The sequence below is a fragment of the Zootoca vivipara genome, chromosome 2, assembly GCF_965207765.1.
Source record: "Zootoca vivipara chromosome 2, rZooViv2.hap1.1, whole genome shotgun sequence".
Classification (NCBI taxonomy): domain Eukaryota; kingdom Metazoa; phylum Chordata; class Lepidosauria; order Squamata; family Lacertidae; genus Zootoca; species Zootoca vivipara.
This window is the reverse complement of record NC_142584.1, coordinates 8,863,092-8,887,614: the sequence shown is the minus strand read 5'-3', so window position 1 is coordinate 8,887,614 and position 24,523 is coordinate 8,863,092. Positions and strand designations below refer to the sequence as shown.

At 46.9% G+C, this 24,523-nt stretch overlaps 2 protein-coding genes across 5 annotated transcripts; one reads left to right on the top strand and one right to left on the bottom strand.

Annotated features, from left to right (window-relative positions):
- The first annotated feature begins 2,236 nt into the window (after positions 1-2,236).
- On the top strand, positions 2,237-9,602 carry PFDN5 (prefoldin subunit 5). Its single transcript, XM_035099519.3, has 6 exons — positions 2,237-2,318; positions 5,041-5,143; positions 5,551-5,582; positions 7,294-7,368; positions 8,949-9,054; positions 9,164-9,602. The coding sequence occupies exons 1-6, from the start codon at positions 2,247-2,249 to the stop codon at positions 9,241-9,243; spliced, it is 468 nt and encodes a 155-aa protein (XP_034955410.1). The 5' UTR covers positions 2,237-2,246; the 3' UTR covers positions 9,244-9,602.
- A 1,917-nt stretch (positions 9,603-11,519) lies between these two features.
- Positions 11,520-18,749, bottom strand: LOC118076666 (uncharacterized). Of its 4 annotated transcripts, none has more exons than XM_035099501.3 (3): positions 18,562-18,749; positions 16,006-16,122; positions 11,520-12,935 (listed from the first exon to the last, which is right to left on the bottom strand). In XM_035099501.3, exons 2-3 carry the CDS (start codon positions 16,079-16,081, stop codon positions 12,151-12,153), a joined length of 861 nt encoding a protein of 286 aa, XP_034955392.1. In that variant the 5' UTR covers positions 16,082-16,122; positions 18,562-18,749; the 3' UTR covers positions 11,520-12,150. The 4 variants fall into 4 exon arrangements, with proteins under 4 accessions (XP_034955392.1, XP_088517381.1, XP_088517380.1 ...); XM_088661255.1 differs by having other exon boundaries at positions 18,635-18,746; XM_088661254.1 differs by having other exon boundaries at positions 18,566-18,699.
- Positions 18,750-24,523: the final 5,774 nt, after the last annotated feature.

Sequence of the window (24,523 nt, the reverse complement as noted above, 5' to 3'; positions counted from 1 at the left end):
TGGTTGGACAGTGTTCTCGAAGCTACCAACATGAGTCTGACCAAACTGCGGGAGGCAGTGGAAGACAGGAGCGCCTGGCTTGCTCTGGTCCATGGGGTCACAAAGAGTTGTAAACAACTAAACAACAAGCCTTTCACGTGGAAGTGTCTATACAGCTCTGTGCTCCTAATTCTGTACACAAAACTGTGCCTAAGAATATTAGCCTTAGGCATAGTTTTGTCTACAGAATTAGGAGCACAGAGCTGTATAGACACTTTCTGGATTTATTGTAGGTGTGCCCCAGACCACCAGAGAAACCAAACTTGCTTCATTTCAAAAGCTCTAGAATAAATGTATTTTTCTCAGCAGATAGCTAGGCACTCCCAGAATTTGCTTTAAAAATGTAAAATTGAGCACCCTTGATAGTCCCCAGGTTTTGCACTAGGATATTCAATAATTTTGTACTATGTAACCTTCTGTTACATATGATTTAGTAGTTACCTGCACACAGACATGGAGCAAGGAAACATAAATCCCCCCCCCCATCATCACCATTAGGAATGCAACTTGTATCTCAGAGAGATGTGTGATATTTTTACTATAGCCACAACATGTGTGGGATGTTTGGAAAGAATGTTGGATGTCTGGAAGAATAATGAAGGTGATCCTTTTCTCTCATTTATCAGTGTTCTAGTAATCAAATGTCTTGTGTTCGATTTTGATATGAATTTAAATGCTACTTTCCTTGATGAGGGTTACTAGTTACAGGGTGAAGAACAGTTCTGGAGCTCAGCACCAGAACCAACCTTGAATGTCAGAGGCACGCAAAGTGTGTGTGTTAAAACCCTGATGCCGTCCATATCAGGGCATCCATTCTCTATGATCCCTGGTCACACTGGCTGGGGTCAATGGGAGTTATAATACAAAAGCATCTGGAGGACACCAGCTTGGGAAAGGCTGTTGTATTGTGGCTTGTACTGCTTACCTTAACCTTTAAATGACAGGTTATATTACAAACAATTATATTACAAAGCATCTCAAAGCTGAGCTTCAGTCAACACCACAGCTCCCCTCTGTTTACATTAGAAAAAACAGAAATGGACATACTAAAGTATTAACTTCTCTAGGATGTCAGTACATGAAAAGTCCTTTTATTTCCATGCCCCTGTTCATATTTGTATTGCTTGGTTTTAATTTTTTCCCTTTGGCAGTTCCTGGAGGGTTGGCATAGATAAATTGAGATTTGGCACCCTAAAACTATGTTCTTACAAATAGGCTTCATTGAACACAACTAAAAACCTTTTACAGTTAAGATTATGGAAACAACTCCACCTCATCCAGCAACGAGTTGCCCAAGGGCCTCCTGATTTCATTATTCAGATTCTGGGTCATAAATAATGGAATTTCTCCATGAGTTAAGAGAAAATATACAGGCACTGATATAAAAATCAGAAGCAGGCATCCCTAGAAGCTCCCTGTGGTGACAATGCTTTGAAACATGCATGCCTGCTCTGTCCCAAAAGAAACTAGAGCTCAAGATGACTTTATTAAAAAGGCATTTTTGAAATGCCTCATGGCATGGCAAGGAAAAATTCAACATAGAAATGTTTCAAGTGTGTCTTACAGGTTCCATTTTTGCCAGTGTTTTGAAAGCAGTGTGTCCTGTAGAAAACAAAATGCATAATGGTTTTTAAAAATGCATGGGTGCTGTTAATTTGCCATTAAAGTTTGGATCACAAATTAAACAAGCATAGTCTCACCGCCCCATCATGAAGAAACAGCGCTGTGTCATTTCTGCCTGTTATGCAGCATTTTTTAGAGTGTCAACTCATCTCCCTTTTATCTGCAAAGTCACAAGCTTCCACCCCTCGACACTTCCCCGCCCCAGTCTGCCCTTCGACTGGTTTTAACAAAAATTAAGAAACAGGTTCGTCCAACGGAGCAAAACAATTTCGGGGCGCGGGTGACCTGAATCACAAATCACCGTGTCGGGCCTGGAGCAGCGCTCCGTTCGACATTTTTACATATGTAGCCTCCTCGCCACTCTCGCACCGCAGGAGAAGGACGCCAACAAGCAACCGGAAGTGAGGGCGGAGTGTGGCGTTGCCGGCTGGCTCTTCCCCCAAGCATCCCTCTTTGGCAGTTGCTAGGGAGGCGGGGCGGAGCTTCCGGTAGGTGCCGAGTCGCAATAGACGGACCGATCATAGACTACGCCGGCTGGAGAGGACGCTGGTGCGGTGGGGCGCCTTTCCCCCTCGCCTCCCAAGATGGCGCAGCAGGTGAACATCACGGAGCTTTCGCTGCCGCAGCTGGAGGTGCTGAAGAACCAGCTGGACCAGGTGAGGGAACGAGCCTTAGCGACTGGGGGTGAGAGGCTGGCGTGGGGAATGAACGGCCGGCCGCTTCCCGCTCAAACTAGCCTGAGGCGGGAGAGGGAGGTTGGGCGGCCGGCCGCGCCTAAGGTCGCCAAGTGGTAGGAAAAGAATCGGAGATTTAGGGCAGAGATGGGGAATCTGTGCTTCCCCCCCCCCCCAAAAAAAATCGCCTTCCAAGGCTCTGCTGGACTGCGACTCCCATCAGGCCCAGCGAGCATGGCCAATGGTTGGGGATAATGGGAGTTGGAGTCCCAACTGCCAGGTTCCCCACACCCGATTTAAGGCGACTTAAGCCAACAGTGAGAGATTTTACTTTCTTGGGTTCCATGATCACTGCAGATGGTGACAGCAGTCATGAAATTAAAAGACTCCTGCTTCTTGGGAGAAAAGCAATGACAAATCTAGACAGCATCTTAAAAAGCAGAGACATCACCTTGTCGACAAAGGTCCGAATAGTTAAAGCCAGGCATCCCCAAACTGTGGCCCTCCAGATGTTTTGGCCTACAACTCCCATGATCCCTACCTAACAGGACCAGTGGTCGGGGAAGATGGGAATTGTAGTCCAAAACATCAGGAGAGCCGAAGTTTGGGGGTGCCTGGTTAAAGCTATGGTTTCCCCAATAGTGATGTATGGAAGGGGAGAGCTGGACCATAAAGAAGGCTGATTGCCGAAGAGTTGATGCTTTTGAATTATGGTGCTGGAGGAGACTCTTGAGAGTCCCATGGACTGCGAGAAGATCAAACCTATCCATTCTGAAGGAAATCAGCCCTGAGTGCTCACTGGAAGGACACATCCTGAAGCTGAGGCTCCAATACTTTGGCCACCTCATGAGAAGAGAAGACTCCCTGGAAAAGACCCTGATGTTGGGAAAGATGGAGGGCACAAGGAGAAGGGGACAAGATGGTTGGACAGTGTTCTCGAAGCTACCAACATGAGTCTGACCAAACTGCAGGAGGCAGTGGAAGACAGGAGTGCCTGGCTTGCTCTGGTCCATGGGGTCACGAAGAGTCGGAAACAACTAAACAACAACAAGAAGCCAACAGTGTGTGATGCAGCAGCAAAAAAGGCCAATGCTATTCTAGGCTGCATCAGCGGAAGTATAGTGCCCCGGGGATCAAGGGAAGTCTTCGGATTGCTCTTATTCTGCCTTGGGTCAGACCACGCCTGGAAGATCTGTGTCCGATTCCGAGCACCACAATTTAAGAAAGATGCTTAGAAGCTGGAACGGGCGCAAAGGAGGGCAAATCAAGACAGTTGAGGGTCTGGAAACCAAGCAAAGTGAGGAATGGTCGAGGGGGGGTTGGGTATGTTTAACCTGGAAAAGAAGAGACTTGAGAGGAGTTAGGATACCACCTTTAAATATCTCAAGGGCTGTCACATGGCATAGCTGCCAAGTCTCCTGCTGAAAAATGTGGGATCAGCAACGGACATCAGCATGTCTGGACATGCATAGAAGCAACTTCCGGTGCCCAGACATGGGCAGAGCGGCACCCGAAATGGAGCCTCCCTGGCAGATAGGAAATCCAGAGGATTTCCGGGATTTTTTTCTGTTCAGGATAACAGCGGAAACAGATTAAATCCATGGGTTTCCCGCGAGAAACGGGAGACTTGGCAGCTATGGTCACATGGAGGATGGAGCGAGCTTCCTCCAGAGGCCACAACCTGAAGCAATGGATTCAAGTTACAAGAACGGAGATTCCTGCTAAACATCAGGAAGTAATTTCTGACAGTTAAGAGTTATTCATAGTGGAAGGGACTCCCTTGAGAGGTTGTGAGCGCTCCTTCCTTGGAGGTTTATGATCTGTCATAGATGCTTTATTTGAGATTCCTGCATTCCAGGGGGTTGGACTAGATGATCCTTTGAGTTCGTTTCAACTCTACAATTTTATGATACTTGAAAGTATGTTCCCCAGTCAGTGTGGATAAGGATGCAGCTCTGCCTCCTTTTTGCTAGGTCTCCAGTGGATGGGAGAAGGGCCAGAATCAAGGGTTTGGGGGGGTGGGGTGGAAAGAGAAGGCTAAATTCTTCTTCACTTGAGCAGCATTTAGTGGACATCTCCGAGTTTCCTGCCTCATCCTATGAAGCGCAGCCCCTTAGCTCCCAGGATCTGAGCCTCAGGGGATCTGGGTACCCCTACTCAGGAGTACCATACTGCTTTTGAAGCAGAGGGCTTTGAGTAATATTGGATCTCCCTGAACTTTAGCTTTTTTGGTCAAGGCATGTAGCCTACCTACCCCTTTCCTGTGAAAATTCAACCCCTTGAAAATATTTGCGTAGTGCATGCATGCTTTCTTTTTTTGTCACTTCCTTGACCTGGTTTGTGGTGCTATGGGTTGGTAGCCTTAAGCTTCATTGTCTTCTGGTATCAGGTAGCCTTAAGCTTCATTGTCTTCTGCACTTCAGTAATCCTTTCAACATTTTGGTGTTATCCTCCTGTTAAGAGATTGGGAAGTGAGGGATGAATCACCCCCTCACTTTGTAGTCTTTCCTCTTTTCCAAGTGATTGCAGTTGTGAGTGTCCTACAAAGCTTACAGGGCTTTTTGATGGGAGCAGTTGGTGTTTCATTGAAGCAATATCCCACCATTACTAGAGTAATGTTTGTAGTACTTATAGTAGAATAGTGGCCCCTGGTGGCAACAAAGTTATTTGATGCTGAGCCTTGATTTTTGTATGCCTTCTATAGGAAGTGGAGTTCCTTTCTTCATCCATTGCACAACTTAAGGTGGTGCAGACAAAATATGTGGAAGCCAAGGACTGTCTGACAGTTTTGAATAAAACCAATGAAGGCAAGTGACTCTTTATTTTAAAATTTATATCCTGCTTCCTTGACCCCCGCCCCTGAAAAAGAGGAATTCAAAGTGGGTTACAACAATGAAAATGCGGAACATTGACACAAATACTAAAAGTTAGTAGTAATGTATAATAATTATGTTAACTTTAGGTCAAACATCTTCCTTGTTCCACTCCCTAGAATATGCGTGAAACATACCTTACTGTGGTTTCTTAGAAAATGGTATGAAAGATGACATGAAGGAGCTCAATGGTAGTTCCTTCAACTCAGATGTGTGGGTTTTTTTTGACGTTTTACAAAAGTAACCAATAAATTACACGGCACAATTGGATTCTGACTTTGACAAATCATTATTGTGGAGATGCTCTGTAATGTAACAGTCCTATATTTTTGTCTCATCAGGTAAAGAGCTACTGGTCCCACTTTCCAGCTCTGTATCCTTTCCACAAGGAGTTGGTGGTATGGCAGCACCACTGCCTACCGCGCAAAACCTTTCTCCCTTAAGCAGCCATTCTTTTCCTATAATTTGACCGTTGGATTAATCTGCAACAAAGTATCTAGAACAGGCACGGAGAACCTGTGTTTTGCAGATGTCGCTGAACTACAGCTCCCATCATCCTAACCATTGGCCTTGTTGGATGGGCCTAAAAGGAGTTGGGAGTCCAACAGTATCTGGAGAGCCACAGGTTCCCGAGTCCTGGCATACAACTTTTCAGAGAGCAACATCTCTCATAGAATCCTTCCATCCTCTCATCTGCAACCACATTTGTGGAGATACCTTATTAGAAGAGTGGAAACGTCTCATAGTTCTCTCTAGAGCCCGTTTCATGGTTCAGAGTAAAAGGCTTTAGCCTTTGGGAGTTTTTCAGCAGCTGGGTTGCACAGGTACATCTTGCTCTGGCCACCCCTGGATTTTTTTATCTTCAGCACTGCGGTACTCCTATTCCCTGTGGTTCTTGATTTTTGTCCTACTGTACTACCCCAGCTGTTTTTGGACAAATGATTGGTTTTGGAATAAGAGGTACTCATTTGTTTAAAACGAAGCTGAATGGTTTAAATAAGCAGGCTGCAGTTGGAGAAGGCCCTCTCTACAAGGCACCCCTTGGGAACTGTATCCCCAATTGTTTTGACAACTCATCCTATATTATAATAAAGTCCCTGTGTCTCTGCGTCCAGATTCCGTGTGTCCCGTTTTCCGCGCTAATGCGCATGTGCCCCAGGGACACAGGGATCGGACGCAGAGACAATATCTCGGTCGCGCGCCCAGGACACTGTCATGCGGCGCCGGAGGCTGTTCTAGCGGGCCGCTCCCAGCGCTGGCCTCCATGGGCGCCTAGAGGATCCCCGCCCCCTCCCGCCGCCGCCACCCCGGCTTCGGCCCCGCGACAGCCATGGGCGTCCCCGGAGCCACCTTCGTCACCAGACTCCGTTGTTCTGGCGAAGGAAGGAGGTGGCGGCGGTAACAGCAGCAGCGGGAGCAGCCCGGGCCGAGCGTGCCTCACCTTCCCTGGCCTCTGCCCGTCCTGAGCTCCTCGCCCTCAGGGGGCCGGCCTCCATGGGCAGTGACGGAGGAGCCCGTGAGAGGAGCGGCTAGGCCGCGGCCTTCCCTCCCTCTCTTCGCTCAGCTGCGGGGCACGACGGGAGAGCGAGTTTGTTTACTTGCGTTCCCGGCGCGCCCCGCGGCCGAGCGCAGAGAGAGAGAGGGAAGGCCGCAGCCCCGCTGCTCCTCTCACATATCCTCTAGCGCCCGTTTTCTAAACGGGCTGAACAACACTAGTGCCTTTAATAATGTTGGATATGTTACATATGTCATAATGGAGACTTGAGTGTCGGTGAGGTCAGCTTATAACTGTGACCTCATCGTATCATGTGCTGCAACCTCAGACTTAAAGATCATTTGCATCTTCAGGCTAAAACAGCTCACTGGTTTGCAGTTGACCAATCAAGGTAAAATATCCAGTCTGGTCTGGATTGAGCTTCTATGTATTGGCTGTCACCCAGTCCATTGGTAAGACATCAATCTAGCACATGCTCATTTGGGCATCCGTGTGGTCCACATGGAAGAGCCACACACAGATTGTGGGCTACCTGCATGTCACATGGTTCCTCCCTGTTCCTTCTGCATTTTCTTAACCTTTCTCACAGATGTATGTTCCTGGGAAGCTTTCCGATGTTGCTCATGTCTTGATAGATGTAGGAACAGGTTACTATGTAGAAAAGGTAAGACATCCGTTCTTGAGATTCACACGTGGAATTCTTATTAAAGCAGCTGCATGGTTTGAGTTCATGTGAAACGTTGGGGCCTGCTATGGTCTAATGCTCCAGTACTTTCTGCTTTGAACTGTTGGGTTGAGTTGAACTGTTCTCAAGGCAGATTTTGGTATTCTGCCTGAATTGACTGTTTCTGGGGCTCTCAATATGGATGAGTTTTTGTGGGGCCCTGGAGGCTTATCAGCCCACCCTCTTTGTCACATTTCCCATCATGTGTTTTAGGGCCAGGGGATGGGAGGCAATGTCATTGAGAATGTACAAATTGTATTCCCATACCCCTGTAGAACCATAGCCGGCTTCATAAATGGGGTTTGAACCAGAGATCAGGAGAAAGGGATTTCTTGACAAATATGATTGTTTAGATTTAATTTATTGCATTTCTCTGCTGCTTTTCCATTCAAATGAATCTCAAAAGTTGCTTACAAACAATAAATAAAAATAACATAATAGAACCTCACAATTACAGCATAAATCATATAATATAATTAACAAAACAATTGCAATACAGTATTAACAAACCAGCAACTAGAAAATAAGCTAAGCATCACAATAACAGCGTAAGTCATATTATATGATTAACAAATCAGTAAGGCATTTATAACCTATAAAACAATATTAATAAAATAACAACTAAAAAATAAGCTAAGCATTATTAATTTTATACAGAAACACACTCTCCTACTTCCAATGACTCATAAAACTTTGGCTCTATTCAGTTCATTAAAATAGAATTCTGTTAACGAGGAACCTTTCATTTCGTATGTAATATCTGTGCCTGTAGATGGCATCAAAGATTTATGCTGCAAGTGTGCCTGGAAGAGCACATTCCCTCCATGGGAATTAGTAAGAAAAATGGAATTGGGGACCAACAATGGGCTCCTCAACAGTCTTTGTTCTCAGCAAATGCTCAATTCTGCCCATTCTTTTTTCTGTCTGTCTCTATAAGATTGGTAAATGGATTCCAATGTGGATTGGTCCAATAGTATGGATCTACTGTGTGTTGCTGGGGAGCTGATGCCATGGGTCCTTTCAACATTCTAAGATAGATCTGTGTTTTTTTATAGACCACACCATCCGGCATCAAATATGAAATGGCCCTTGAATAGACTTGCTATTGGAATATGCCTAACCTGAAAAGGAACAAACGTTCCTCTTTGGGCATTATGTCTGACAAATTTGAAAGAGAAGGCCAAACAGTTCCAGTAGGTTAGTAAAATTTCTTAGCAGGGGTTTCGTATATCCAAAGAGATAGACTCTATGACAGGTGCGAATGTAAAAGATTCAGAGCATGCCAAACTGGTTAAGGGTTTAAGTCAGGCCTCCAGTATGTTTGTTGGACTACAGCTCCCACCATCCTTTGCTGGCTGGGGCTGATGGGAGTTGTAGTCCACAGCATTTGGGAGGGCACCAGATTGGAGAATTCAAAATTGTTTTGAATATGCCTCGTTAGCAGTTTAAGGGTCTGGCTCAGCATCCTCTGTTTAGAAAGCTATTTTGCCAATATCCACAAAGTGCATTTGATGTTGCAGTCAGTGGACGATGCCAGAGATTTCTTCAAGAGGAAGATTGATTTCCTGACGAAACAGATGGAGAAAATCCAGCCGGCACTCCAGGAGAAGCACGCAATGAAGCAAGGTGGGGCCTGATGGCAGGCAAAGCCCTGGAATTGGCGAGATTACATTTTGATCCGAGCAGCTGTGGCTGGGGTGAAGTTCTTTACTCTTGTTTGTTTCTTCTTTTGCAGCTGTAATAGAGATGATGAGCCATAAGATTCAGCAACTAACAGCAGCGGGGACCTCACAGGCAGCAGCAGCAAAGGCCTAGCAAACACTGGTCACACACATGCCTTCGCAGTTCACCATTTTGTGATGTAAACCCGAATTGCTCCCCCAGGATGCAGCTCTCCATTCATCTGTGCAGCTGAGGGTGAGGAGGGGGGGGGACGTTAGTTGTTTTAATAAATACGGGATTGTGATATAACAAAATCTTTTCTGGGAACAATTACCATTTTGAGGATTCCATCCTTTTAAGGCGGCGGGCTTTCGCTAATTTTATTCTTGGGCTGGTTGTTATGTATTGCTCTGATTGTGACATGAGACGGCCTTTCATTTTTAAAGCCCAGTGGGAAATTTTTGTCACTTGTAAATGGAATTGTACAAAATAAACTGGTAGGATGAGAGAAAGTGCAATGTGTGTGAACCAGCTAGTGTGATCTTCAGAAATGGGAGGCGAAGGCAAGGAACTGGGAAATTGAAGTGAGCAGCTGTTAACCTCTTTAGATCTTGGGCAAATAACATTAATCAGATATATGTATGAAATGATATTGAGGGAGAATATGTCTACGTTCCAGGGCTGAGTATTGGATTGTACATTCACTAGGTATCTTAGTGTGGTCATAAGCATATTTATTCCGAAGTAAATCCAATAGGGCTGGTTTGCCTAGCATTACAAGGCACTGCAAGCTTTGGACTCGCATACTTTCCCCCTTATCCTTTGTTGCAACATCGAGGAGGAGTCCAGAAGCTTTTTGTTTCTGTTTTAGAATAGGTACAACCATCCGTGTCGCCTTAACCCGGACAAACTAGTTAATTGTAAAGATTAGTTGAAAGAAGCAAACTTAAGACCCCTAGGGGCGCACTCATATAACAAGTCCCACAACCACCAGCGCCTTTGCCTCCTCTTTCTTCACCAAATTGGCTCGGTGGAGAGCTCCCAGAACAGCGGGGGGGGGCAGGGGGGATTGTTCCATCTGGAAAGCTGAAATGCTTGCACCAGGCATCCCCAAACTGCGGCCCTCCAGATGTTTTGGCCTACAACTCCCATGATCCCTAGCTAACGGGACCAGTGGTCAGGGAAGATGGGAATTGTAGTCCAAAACATCTGGAGGGCCGAAGTTTGGGGATGCCTGGCTTGCACTGTGAATGATTGCCATAACACTATGTTGAATTTCTCTCAAAGTTTATGAAGCTTACTTGCTTCATCCAGAGGGCGAGGGACATCCAGGCATGCCGCACATAGCTGCCAAGTTTTCCCTTTTCTCACGAGGAAGCCTATTCAGCATAAGGGAATTTCCCTTAAAAAAAGGGAGAACTTGGCAGCTATGATGCCGCAAGGGCTTCCTGAAGTTCCTTCCGTTAATGCTAAACCTATGGGCCTCCAGTTGGGACTTTCAACTCCCATCATTTTATGCCAGCATGGCCAGTGGTCAGTGATGACGACTGGGAGTCCAACACCCTCTGGAATGCCACAGCTTCCCTGTCTCTGTATTAAACCATGGTTGAGCTATATCCAAATGCAGCCATAGAATTCAATAAGCACTAACACTTTCAGCCTGCAATCCTAAAGCACGCTTAGTACTATGTCCTCCATATAGAGATATTTCGTAGTTGTGTCAGCAGCCTGAATCTGTATGCCTCTCATTCACTTGTCTCCCTGTGTGATGAAGGACCATTTGTAAGTTTTCTCAGGAAACCAGAAAGCAAGGATGTTTCATTTTATAACAACTTTTCTCCCCTGCAGGGAGAGAACACCTCAACATCTGAAGGACTCACTTATAGGCCAGATAATACTGTTACTACTATTGTAGATGTCTATCCTCTGTAGTTTTTGCTTGACTGTAGTTGATAAAGTATGCTTGTAGTAATATAGTGATAGGTGGAGAAATGTGGGTATGCAAAAAGTATTTATCAGGAGAGGAATATGAGGTGGCTGGGAAGATCAAGACCTATCTATGAAAACTGCCTTTTGCATAACTAACATCCATAGCCATAAACACAAGGAACAGCTTTAAAATGAACTGTGTTCTGCCCCAGATGCCAGTTTGTACCCTGCACTGCAAAAAAAAAAAAAGACTTGCTATGTCCTCTTGTTGGGTTGCTGGGCTTAAATGTCTTTTAGTCCATAGTGTCTCCTTTTCTTCTTCTGTACAGCCCATCAGCCACCACAGTATCCCAGTGAGTGGCCTTTTTATCAGTGCTATTCATCTCCTGTTCCGAATTTGGTCCATCTTCCCATTCTGCCACATTGCCTACCTTTGTCTCTTGAACTGCCCTTGTTTGATCGCAAACTTCTAAAAGAAAGAATGAGTTTGGCACTTTGAGATCAGGAGATACACAAAACTTTTATTTCACAATTGTTTTGTTCAATCTCCCTGTCCTCTCCTCAACCGCCATCCAATTTCCCCTGCCCCAATTGTCCATGCTCCTTCCCTGAGGCAACTCAGTTCTGCTGCAAGATGCTTCCTCGTCTGAATTCTTTCTTCCATCCAAGTCTCAGGGAGACTTGCTTACTGGATCTCTTCCCCCTCCCTCCCCTTGAAGGTTTTCTATTATGGCTTCTAACTAAAGAATCCCCCACACACACACACATTGTATGTACAGGAGAAGAGTCCAGGGCCTGTAGATTCTCAGCAGGTGAGTGAGAGTTATGCTGTGCTTTCATTCTGCCCCACAGGCAGTTCGAGATCTGGGCTGCAACCAGTCTCTCTCCCGACAAGGGCCTGGAGTCCAAGCTCTGAGCCCAGTCTTTTCTTCTTCCCTCCTGCTCCTCCTCCTCCTCCTCGTCACCACCCAGTGGATTTTGCACGTTGGCCCCATCAGGGCCTTTGACCTGGTCAAGCGACACCCAGGTTGCCGTCCAGAGTCACCTCGGACCCCAACCTGTAGTCTTCAGGCTGCAAGCCTGGGCATAGACGTTTGGAATTCCCATCCCGCACGGGGGCGACGAAAAGCCTCAACGCACAAAGATGGGCTTGTGCACTCTCTTGTGGCGGATGAGTGTGGTTCTCTTGGTGAAACACTCTCCGCACTCCACACAGATGAAGGGCTCCGAGGGGGCAACGCCGTGGTGAGCCACGCGGTGGCGCTCCACCTCGGAGGGTGCCCGGAAGCGCTGCCCGCATTCCGGGCAAGGGTGCCCGATGGGAGAGTCGGTGTCATGGCGCAGGCGCTGGTGTTTGACCAGGCCGGCCGTGTGCGCAAAGCCCCGCCCACACTCGGGGCAGCGGAACGGCCGGGCACCCGTGTGTGTCCTCCGGTGCTTGGCCAGGTTCTTGCTTTGGGTGAAGCTGCGCCCGCAGTCCCCACACGTGTAAGGGCGCTCTCCTGTGTGTATGCGCTGGTGCTGGATGAGATTGGAGCTCCAGCTGAAGCTCTTGCCGCAGTCCCGGCAGACGTAGGGCTTTTCGCCGGTGTGCGTGCGCCGGTGCTGCACCAGGTGCGAGTTCTGCGAGAAGCTCTTGCCGCAGTCGGTGCAGGTGCTGGGCCGCTCGCCGGTGTGGGTGCGCTGGTGCCGCAGCAGCTTCGACCAGTGGCTGAAGCTCTTGCCGCACTCGTTGCAGATGAAGGGGCGCTGTTTGGTGGAGCGTGAGACCACTGCAGCTGCAACCGCCCCCTCGCCCTCGCCATAGCTGCCAGGGGCTGATCCTTCCTGCTGGGAATTTGCCTTCCAGTTGGACTGTCCATGCTGAATGCTGGATTGGATGGTCTCGTGCTCCAGATCATCTTCACCTTTGTCAGCTGTAGGGGAAAACAGCCACATAGATCAGCCACAGGAGCAATGCAGCAAGACGCACAGGCTGATCCGCAGAGGTCAGAAGAATGGGTCTTTAAGTCTGAGGCTTTCAAAAATGGAAACCCACCAGGGCTGAGTTTAAAAACAGCCACACACCTGTTTGATAACCCAAGTGTTATGAAAAAGCTAATGGTGCAACTCACATTTATTACGATAGTTTGTATAATTTCTTCCATTTGGCATAGTTTTATTGCACCATTCCTACTAGTTCCCCCTAAGTGGCCAAGAAAAGCTGGTTTGCTTTAAACTTGCCCTTGGTCGTCCTGTTTGCATGCAAAACGCCAAAATGATAGCTAGTGTGTTTGCCCATGGCCCTATTCTACATTTCAAGTTCAACTTCCAGCTTGATCTCCGCTTCTAATTTTGGAGGAAGATGCTACACGCTTCAGCATTGAGAAATGAAATCAGGCATGTATATTTATGACAGTCTCTGCATTTGAAATTTGAATGCCTGCTAAACCCTTTGCACCTATTTTCAATAAATTGTTGCTGAGGGAAAGATGCAGAACAGGTAATAATGCAATTTGCAGTTATAAGAAAGGCCATAGATCAGCGGTAGAGCATCTGCTTTGCAAACAGCAGATCCCAGATTGAATCTTCAGCATCTGTAAGTAGAGCGGGGAGAAAACCCTGACTTAAATCCCAAAGAGCCACCACTAAGCAGTATGGGCAGTACTGAGTTAGATGGACAAGGCAGCTTCCTGTTCCTTTTCAGTGCTAGAAATGTGTGCCATTTATAAATAAAAGACGTGGGATCCAAAGAAGCTGTCTTATACCAAGCAAGACCCTTGCTCCATCTAGTACAATGCTGTCTAACACTGTACTCCCAAGGTTTTAGGCAGGGGTCTCTCCATCTTACCTGAAGATAAATAAAAAAATTCCTTCAGTAGCACCTTAAAGACCAACTAAGTTTTTATTTTGGTATGAGCTTTCGTGTGCATGCACACTTCTTCAGATACAGTGAAATGGAAGTTTCCAGGCACTTATGTAGAGAAGGGGTGGGGAGGGGTGGGGATGGGGAGGGGGGATCACTCAGAAGGGTGGTGGAAATGGGTGATTGACTGACTGATAGCTGTTGATGACCGCAAACGACTGCAAATGGTTTTGCATGAAAAAGCAAGGGTTGAGATGGCTGAAGATCGCTTATCATGTATAATGAGATAAGAACCCGATATCTCTGTTCAAACCAGGTCCCTCCATGGTTTTGAGCTTGGTGATAAGTTGCAATTCAGCAACTTCTCTTTCCAGTCTATTTCTGAAATTCTTTTGTAGTAAGACAGCTACTTTGAGATCTTGTATAGATTGTGTATGCCATCAAATGCCAACAGTGCCCTTCAGCTCTCTATATTGGACAAACAGGCCAAACCCTACGCCAAAGGATAAATGGACATAAATCTGACATCAGGAACCAGAAGACAGAAAAACCAGTAGGAGAACACTTCAATCTCCCAGGACATTCTATACAAGATCTCAAAGTAGCTGTCTTACTACAAAAGAATTTCAGAAATAGACTGGAAAGAGAAGTTGCTGAATTGCAACTTATCACCAAGCTCAAAACCATGGAGGGACCTGGTTTGAACAGAGATATCGGGTTCTTATCTCATTATACATGATAAGCGATCTTCAGCCATCTCAACCCTTGCTTTTTCATGCAAAACCATTTGCAGTCGTTTGCGGTCATCAACAGCTATCAGTCAGTCAATCACCCATTTCCACCACCCTTCTGAGTGATCCCCCCTCCCCATCCCCACCCCTCCCCACCCCTTCTCTACATAAGTGCCTGGAAACTTCCATTTCACTGTATCTGAAGAAGTGTGCATGCACACGAAAGCTCATACCAAAATAAAAACTTAGTTGGTCTTTAAGGTGCTACTGAAGGAATTTTTTTATTTTACTTCGATCCAGACCAACACGGCTACCTACCTGTTACCTGAAGATGTTAAGGATTGGACCTGGGTGGTGCCTTCTGCATGCAGCTACCACTTGGCTGTGGCCAGGAAGCTCAGTTCTCCACCCAGTGCTACATAATGTGCTTTTTCTGCACCGCAGTGGAATCAAGGCATATGCAGAACAATAAGCGAGGGCTTATGGAGAGTTGCACATGCATATTTAGTAAATTTGTATTGTCGGCTGCAGTTACAGGAAGGAGGAATATTTGCCCCCTGCCCTTTGCTATCACCTTTATTAGCAACAGAGATTCCACATCATCAAACTGCAAGACCTGGTACATGACTTATTCTCTTAAGGGATGGTGGGAGTTGTAGTCTCGTAACATATGGCGAGCCACAGGTTCCCTATCACTGGCAAAAAACTAGGGCAACATTAAATCATTTTCAAATGGAATGCATAACAGCAATCCTGGAGAGTGATTGGAGCAGAATGAGCTTATGGACTCTCCTTCCTTTGAGGTTTTTAATCAGAGGTCGGATGGCCACCTGTCATGGATGCTTTGGTTGAGATTCCTGCATTGCAGGGGGTTGGACTAGATGATCTAAGGGGTCCCTTCCAGCTCTGCAAGCCTATGATTCTATAATATATTTGTCTAACCTGCCTCACAGGGTTGCTGTGCAGATAAAAGGAAGAGGAGGAGGAAGAAGAACCTTGTATGCTCCCTTGAGCTCCTTGGAGGGGAGGGGAAAATGGTAAAGGACCCCTGACAGTTAAGTCCAGTCGTGAACAACTTGGGGGTTGCGGCACTCATCTCGCTTTACTGGCCGAGGGAGCCGACGTTTGTCTGCAGACAGTTTTTCCGGGTCATGTGGCCAGCATGACTGAGCCGCTTCTGGCGAAACCAGAGCAGTGCACGGAAACACTTTACCTTCCCGCTGGAGCGGTACCTATTTATCTACTTGCACTTTGACGTGCTTTCAATGGGAGCTCACCCCGTTGCAGGGATTCAAACCGCCAACCTTCCAATCAGCAAGCCCTAGGCCCAGTGGTTTAGACCCGGGTATAATAATGTAAGAAGAATAATAGGATTCACACAAGAATGTGCAACTGGGCCAAGCATCTCACCTAGGTAGACTCTCCGTACAATCCCACCATCATCTGAGTTGTGGATCTCCACACGACCTGGGTCTTCGCACTCCATCTCAAAGAGCTTTCCCCCCCCTCCAAGCCAGAGTGTTACTGCTATGGGTAGAATGAGAGAATTGAAATCAGAGGAAATATCAAGCATTTCTGGAGTTTGTAACAGATGTTCACAAACAAGCAGTACTGGGTGAAAGGGACCATAATTGCCTACAGCTTGAGATCACACAGCCTCCCCTCTGACTATCATGCCATGCTCTCTCATCTTCTGGTGGGACCTATGCTGGTATAGCGAGGCCTATCTAGCTCTGATAATCTATGACCTCTACTTGGGAGGACTTAACCTCTACACTGAAAAGTGCCAAGGCTTCACAAAATTGCATGCTCTGATCTAACAGCCCTGCCCTGTAAAGCCCACCCTGCTCAGCGGTGACCAGAATGCACTCTGCACATGTTAAGCAACACTCTTTTTGTAGTGCCTCAACATGTTTCAGGGTTTGAGTCCTGACCTTGAAAATACGTTCCAGGGGTATTTCCAAATCAAACTATGCATTGGTCACAGAGTACAGAGCAAGAGCACTCCAGTTACCAGTGATTAAAATCTCATCCTTTCAGTGGAACATGAGAACGCCTCCTATATCATGAGATGGGGAATCAACTACTTTGTTCTGAAACTACAGCAGTGGTGTAGACCAAGGATGGAGAACTTGTGTCCCTCCACGGATGTTGGATTCCAACTCCCATCAGCCCAAGCCGGTATAGCCAACAGTCAGGGAAGATGGGAATTGTAGTGCAGGGCCCCGAAACAGGGTTCAGTGCTACTAGCCCAGCACCTTTTCATTTCCTGAAAAGGTACAGGGGAAGACCAGTTTACAACTTAAACCTTAATTGCTGTTCCACACTTATTATTTAACAAGGGAGGAACCAAAAGGAGCCATTCAAATGAAATACCAGATAAATTGCACCCATCATTCATCGGCCCATCTAGCTCAATGCTGTCTACACTGGTTGGCAGCGGCTCTACAAAGTTTTAGGCAGGCTTCTCTCCCAACCCTACCTGCAGGTGCCAGGGATTGAACCTGCACACAAAACAGGTGCTCTGCTATGAAGTCAAGGCCTCATCCCCTTAGCGGCAGATGCCTGTTATGCTGATCCAGCAGGGCTCCTCTTACATTTAACCCAGTATTGCCTGCCCTGACTGGCAGCAGCTCTCCGGGCTCTGAAACAGAGGAGGTCTCCCCCCAACACCCGCTTCTTCCCCCTCGCCCACTTCTCTTTTAATTGTCCCAGATTGAAGCAGGAACCTTCTGCAGGCAAGAGCAAACACTCTCCTGCTGAGTTATGCTCCTGCCCGGTATGCATGCTACCTCCCAACAAAATGTGCTTCAGAGTTATTGCTCTATCCATAGGCAACTTTAACCACTGAATCAATTGATTAAGACCAATTGCATTTGGCAGGATTCACTGCCAAGAAACTGCACGGGATTGCTGCCATATAATCAAACTACTGGTGAGCATGTTCCTTTTCTAAAAAACGTTGCCAACTGTAAGCCTCCCACAATATGAACCCAGTTAACCAGAAGAACATCGGGGTGGGGTGGGGGGGTGGGGATGAGGCAAAAGAATGAGGAGAAGGAGAAGAAGAAGCAATGTAGCACATGGGGACCTAGTAACAATAAAAATGAAAATAAGGCCACTAATGGCTAACCATCATTAAAGCAACATATTACTGTACAGAGAAACGGCCATGTAAGCTCCTTGCACACACAAAAACAAATACAAAGACCAATCACGTGGCTGTTATGCTCATGCCACAATAAATGTGTTAGCCACAATACTTAGAGAGAGAGTTAAATACTAGTGTCTTCTAAAGTTAAAAACCAGCGAACAGCACCTTCCCGTACCCCAAACCCCCACCCCCGATTTTGCACTGCTCAGGAAGATTAAAGGCTCATCCCCACGGCCGCCTTACTCAGCCCCGGAAACCTCTAACTTGATGCCCCGCAGCGATGCCTCGCTGCACCCCCGGAGCCGCAACTTTGAAAATGACAGCTTTCTCTCTCGCCCGAGGTGGCCATCTTGGGATCGAGCAATGTCATCAGGGGCAGCGGGCGAGCAAGCAGGTGGTGGAGGATGGGGGGGGGGGACAGTTGGCGGCCAGCCGGACCCCGAAATCCTGCAGATCTGAGCCGTGAGGCCACATCCCCGGAGAGAGGGAACCATTTCGATATTGCACCGACGTGAGAACGACACACAGAGAGAAGGGAGCAATGGGAATAACAAGGAAATTCTCACCAAGGGTGGCAAGCAAGGAAGAAATCTGATCAATAATAGGCATGCAAAGTCTTTTGCAAAGTAAAAAAAAAAGGGCGCAATGCTGCCCACTCGGGATGCGGTTTGCAGAGAAAGGGAGGTCGTGCCTAGCGATGCTCCCCTTCCCTGCTTGCAAATCTTGCCAATTCCGCTTGCAAATCTTGCCAATGCAACGATTTCCCCCTCCCGGTATCTCCCACCCCCGCAGATCCCTCGGTTCAAACTCACTTGCCCTGGGAAGATGAAGGAAGCAAGGTAACCCGTTCTGATTTATTTTTATTTTTCCAAACACCACCCCCACCTTAGGCAAGAGAAAGGAGGCTGAGCCGCCACGGCAGCGATTGCACTAAAGCTCAACTCTCAGCTCGGCTCAGGGGGCTGCTGGGAACAGGAAGGTCCCAGTTTGATTTAATCCCCTATTCCACCTCCTCTCCGCTGCTGTATTTCCTGGTGATCGCTAGGAAGAGGGAGGTAGTGCTAGCTCTATGGTTAAGAGGTGGGGAGGGGGGTGTTGTCCTAGTGTAAATCAGCACGCTTTCTTGAAAAGGGAAGTGCAGTGTCTATATATGCACCCTGAGGGGTGAAGAATGCCGTCGGAAAAGTAGGTGGGCGAGTTTCTTCTCCGTTAGGGACGGGGAGGTCAGCAGCTGGCTGAGAGCTGTTTGCCAAACGGCACCCTTTTCTTTAGCGATGCACCCAGAAGGTCCCAGCAGGAGACCCTCTGAGTAGGACCAGGGCCGGCCCACCCATTTGACAAGATCTTGATGTAGATATTTATTCAGTGGAGATTCCTGCATCATTGCAGGGGGCGGGGGTGGACTATGTGTCACTTGACGTCCCTTCCAACTCTACAGTTCTATGGATTCCATCTTTGTTCCTCTTATTCCCTGGCAGGGAGGTGGGGGCGTGTGTGCCATTTTGTGGTTTGCCTCAGGTGCCAAAATATATTGGGTAGGGTTTTCGGGTACTTAAACCCAAGGCCCTTAAGCAAAGGCGGACTCTGGCTTGCCCTGCCATACACTGAATAAACTAAAGATAGTGTCACATTTGTGGTCTGAAGAGGGGGCCCCTGTAAGTCCAGGATTTGAAATAATTTAAGGGTGCCATTGACAGGATGTGCGTACCACAGCATCCCGGATCAGTCTCATAAATTTCAGTGGAAGGAGTCAAAACAACAACAACAAATAAAATCCTTCCAGTAGCACCTTAGAGACCAACTTTGTCATAGGTATGAGCTTTCGTGTGCATGCACACTTCTTGTGGGACTCTGCATTAATTCCTCCAGAGAAAACACCATATATTAATCTACCTGCCAAGGGGTGGAAGTTGACTAAGCTTTCTAAACAAGTACCGTAGGTCCACTGGATTTAATGGAGCTGATAGAGGCTGTGTACACACTGCTGTTTACTCTAGCTCCTGTCCTGTGTGCTTCCAATGCTGGTGTTTGAAGCATGACGTCTGCCATAATCCATATGTCTTAAATGTACCGTGCTACCTCGGTTTACAAACACAATTGGTTCCGGAAGTCTGTACTGTACTTAACCTGAAGCGAACTTTCCCATTGAAACTGAAAATACTCAAACCGAGGCATACTTAAACCGATGTATGACTGTACCCAATTTAAGGGTGGAAATGCTTCAAGGGGCGTGCAGATCGCACTCAGTAGGACCAAACCATGACTCAGCAGGAACACACAAGCATGTGGGCTCCTAAGGAAGAGAACCTGGACACTTTGCTGCTCCCTGGTTGTTCTGCCATTGGGATGAGCTAAGCTAAGCTTAGTGTGTAGTCTGAACCCAGGCATGTGGGTAAGTTCTCCCAAACAAACCACAAACCATAAACCATAGGACAAACCTTGGCTACAGCTCTTGGTTTGTCTGAAGAGAGCCAAACCATGAGCTCAGGTTTGGATGACACACTAAGCCAAGCCGCAGCACAGCTCAACACAACAGCTGAGCAATCAGAAGTAGAGCAAAGTTACCTAAAACAATTTTTTAAAAATTATATATGCGACCCCAGCCGCTTGACTGCTATTTGCCCAAAGATGGAAAGAAGAAAATGTCCCAACTAAAGAGGAATGGCGACAGAAACTACTGGATTACGCAGAAATGGCTAAACTTAACAGAAGAATAAAGCGGAACCAGTGAAGGCGGTGAAGGCCCTGTGTGAGGGCCTGGAGGCAGTTAGAGGATGGATGGCGGTTAATGGATTGAGGTTGAATCCTGACGAGACAGAAGTACTGTTCTTGGGGGACGGGGTGAGCTGGTGTGGACTCCCTGGTCCTGAATTGGGTAACTGTGCCCCTGAAGGACCAGGTGCGCAGCCTGGGAGTCATTTTGGACTCACAGCTGTGCATGGAGGCGCAGGTCAGTTCTGTATCCAGGGCAGCTGTCTACCAGCTCCATCTGGTACGCAGGCTGAGACCCTATCTGCCTGCGGACTGTCTCGCCAGAGTGGTGTATGCTCTGGTTATCTCCTGCTTGGACTACTGCAATGAGCTCTACGTGGGGCTACCTTTGAAGGTGACCCGGAAACTACAACTAATCCAGAATGCAGCAGCTAGACTGGTGACTGGGAGCGGCCAGCATGAAAGACCTACACTAGCTCCCAGTACGTTTCCGAGCACAAATCAAAGCGTTGGTGCTGACCTTTAAAGCCCTAAATGGCCTCGGTCCAGTATACCTGAAGGAGCGTCTCCACCTCCATTGTTCTGACCGGACACTGAGATCCAGCGCTGAGGGCCTTCTGGCAGTTCCCTATCTGCGAGAAGCAAAACTACAGGGAACCAGGCAGAGGGCCTTCTCAGTAGTGGCACCCGCCCTGTGGAATGCACTCCCATCAGATGTCAAAGAGATAAACCTGACATTTAGAAAACATCTGAAGGCAGCCCTGTTTAGGGAAGTTTTTAATGTGTGACATTTTAATGTATTTTAATCTTTGTTGGAAGCTGCCCAGAGTGGCTGGAGAAACCCAGCCGAATGGGTGGGGTACAAATAATAGATTATTATTATTATTTTTAATCAAGATGACAAGGTTTTTAATAAATAATGGAAACTGTTTATTGAATATTTACAAGACTATTGTAAACAGATTAAGACATTAGCAGGATTAATGTGAAAATGTGCAGTGATATAAAACATATATTGAATATATGGGATAAATAATAAATAGGTTTAATTCGGAAATGCAGTAAAAATATTATAAACGTAAGGAACCACAGAAAGAGGGGGAGGGGATTCAAAATACGACACATGCAGTAAGTTGCTTTTTAATAGATTTTGCTTTTGTTTGTTGTAAAATGAAAATTATTATTTTTTAAAAGGAGTAAATTGGCTACCATCTCTTCTGGATCCTGTGTGCATTTGGCTTGTCTTAGTGCAGCATGAGAACCAGGCCATTGAGTCCCAAAATATAGAATCCTCACGTGCTTTTGATCCCATATACAACCAAACTATAGCCAAAACTTGGAATGTGAGTGATTTTTCAAAGATTGGTTTCAAAACCTGACTTGGAAGTATATTTAAAGCCTAACTTTTCAGCATTGCTGATGAACTTCAAGGTGGTCATAGTGAAGTGTTTCTGACACCCACGTTTTTCTTAAACCCGCCAACAGTGCTATTCCTTGCAGGCCTTCTTAGACCTAAGTTCCATTGAGTTCGGCGTGTATAGGATTGCAGCCCAAAACCTGTACAGGAGAGCAATGGGTGGGAAAATTAAATTGGAAGGATCAACTTTAACTATCTTTTTGCAGGTAAATCCGAGTTCAGAAAATGTGCACAAGAACACATTTGTTTCAGTTTTACATATTGGCCTGTTCTTTTACACAGTATGCGGTTTGGTTTGATTTTGTAGCTCACCCCCACCCCAAACGCTAAGCTATGTGCAGTTTCTGGTGCCTCCTGAGCTGCGACTTGTGCCAGAAACCCTCCCTGCACTCCTCACAGATATAAGGCCCCTCGTCCGTATGGGTGCGCCGGTGACGAATTAGGTTCGAGCTCACACTGAATCACTTCCCGCACTCCACGCACACGTAAGGCTTCTCTCCCATGTGGGTCCTCTGATGCTGGATAAGGGCAGAGCTCTCGCTGAAGCGCTTGCTGCAGTCCCTGCATTGGTAGGGATTCTCTCCTGTGTGTATCCTCTAGTGGGCCAGCAGGTTGGAGTTCTGGATGAAGCCTTTGCCGCAGTCAGCGCGGGTGTAGGGCTTCTCCCCTGTGTGGGTGATCTGGTGCCTGACGAGGTCCGAACTGCGGCTGAAGCCCTTGCCACACTCATTGCAGATGGTGGGCCTCACAAGGGGTCTTTGCAGGGCCAGGAGGCCCTTCAGCCTTTCAATGCCTTCCTTGCACCGGGAGGAAACACCAAACGTCCTGCTAATGGCTGTGTTTTTTCTCCGCTGCCTCCCCGGCTTGTTCTGGCTCTCACAGTCTGTCTCCTGACTGCTGCTGTCAAAATTTCTCCCCTGGGAGTGTTCCTCTGCCCCCTGGGGATCTGTTCTTATGGGGTCTTTCTGGGTTAGGCTGCCTTCCTTCCTTCTGCTCTCCATTTATTTTGTATCCTGGAAATATAATTCAGCTATCAGCAGAATATATCTAAGTGGGGGGGGGGCGATTCACATCTGGCAACCAATGCTCCCTTTTGGTTTCTGATAGTACATGGGTAGACGAGTCTAAAAAGCCCGGGACACAAATTTTCATAGCCCTCTAATGTCTATGGTGGCTCATTTACCAGAAGTAATGTATTTAGTGTTAACTCTGGAAGCTTTTGAATGTGAAAGGCATCATTTTCTAATTATGAGAGATACCCAACTGGGGCACCTCGATTCTAATTGCAATACAGCACTTGACATGCAGTGGTGCTTAAGTATTATATAATATTCAAGAGGTGGTACACCACAGGATTAAAATTTGACACTGTTGCTACAGCTGGCAATAGTGTACATCACACAGGAACAGCAAACTCTGTCCCAAATGCAGAGTGGTCAAGTGAGACTGAATTGGCACACTCCTTGACATCACCAGCTCTCTGAAAACATTCTCTGTGTGCTAGCGTCCAACAGGAAGATTTGTGTTATTCAATCTAGAGTTATGTGTGAGTCCAACCCCAGGTCTGGCTTTTCAGCCACACCCAGCACCATTTGTCTGTTGGGTTCCTCCTGTTAGAGCAGGACAAAGGTCTATCCAGGGAACAAAAACAGTTACTGAATGTTCTGGTTGTCACAAATTATGATATTGTGATGTGAGGTAGGGTGTATAAAAGGGGGGGGATTACACAACAAGCAGAAAAACACAAATGAAAACTCGATTTCAAAATATTTTCAAATTCAGCCTTGATTCTATTTGCAATAAAGACTAACCAGCTGGCTTGCCCCCCACCAAATACCCTCTGGACAAGGGCATGTTGAGATACAGTCTGGATGCATGTCAAACCCACCAGAGCAACAGCAGTCAGCCCCCACCCTTGGCATCTGTAAAATGGTAATAATAAAGCTACCTTGCAGAGAGATAGGGAGCTCAGTGCTTTGCACTTAATTGTACAGCAATGAAATTAAACACCCATGCCCACAACGTGAGAAAAAAAACACCAACCCCTAGTCCTGACACTTCAGGAGTGTGACTTGATTCAGAGCATAGTGAAATAATGAGATTTGGGGGTGGGCTACTGCAACAGCGTCAGGTTTTTTTTTAGTTTTTATACGTATTAATTGGAATGCATTTTATTACAATGATTGCAAATGCGGCGCTTTTCCCAGAATCCTGTCACTGTCACTGTCTATCAAATAAAACACAAAAAACCAGTTTCCTTCCAGCAAGCAGAGTCCGGACCTAGTTGCTGCTGCTAAAGCATCTCGTCCTTCACGTCCAGGCTTCCCCATCTTTCATCTACTCACCACTGCTTTGGGCGCGGAAGATTTTTTGGTTTTGGCTGCTGCATGTACCGAGAGATGAGAATTCACTGCAGGCACCACAGGGTGCAGACTGAGAAACCCAGAGCCAGATTTTGTTCAGCTTCACCAATATTTAAGGTGGATTCTGGGAAAAGGAAAGTCCTTTCTCCATCCAGCCCCAACCTCCACCTCCGATCCCCTGCCTGGCTTTGCTTGAGAATCCCTAGGATGTGGTTGCATTCGCTGCTCCTTTCATCCTTGCCTTCCCCTTTGAGCGTCTGGCTGGCCGGCTTGGCTCCCCTC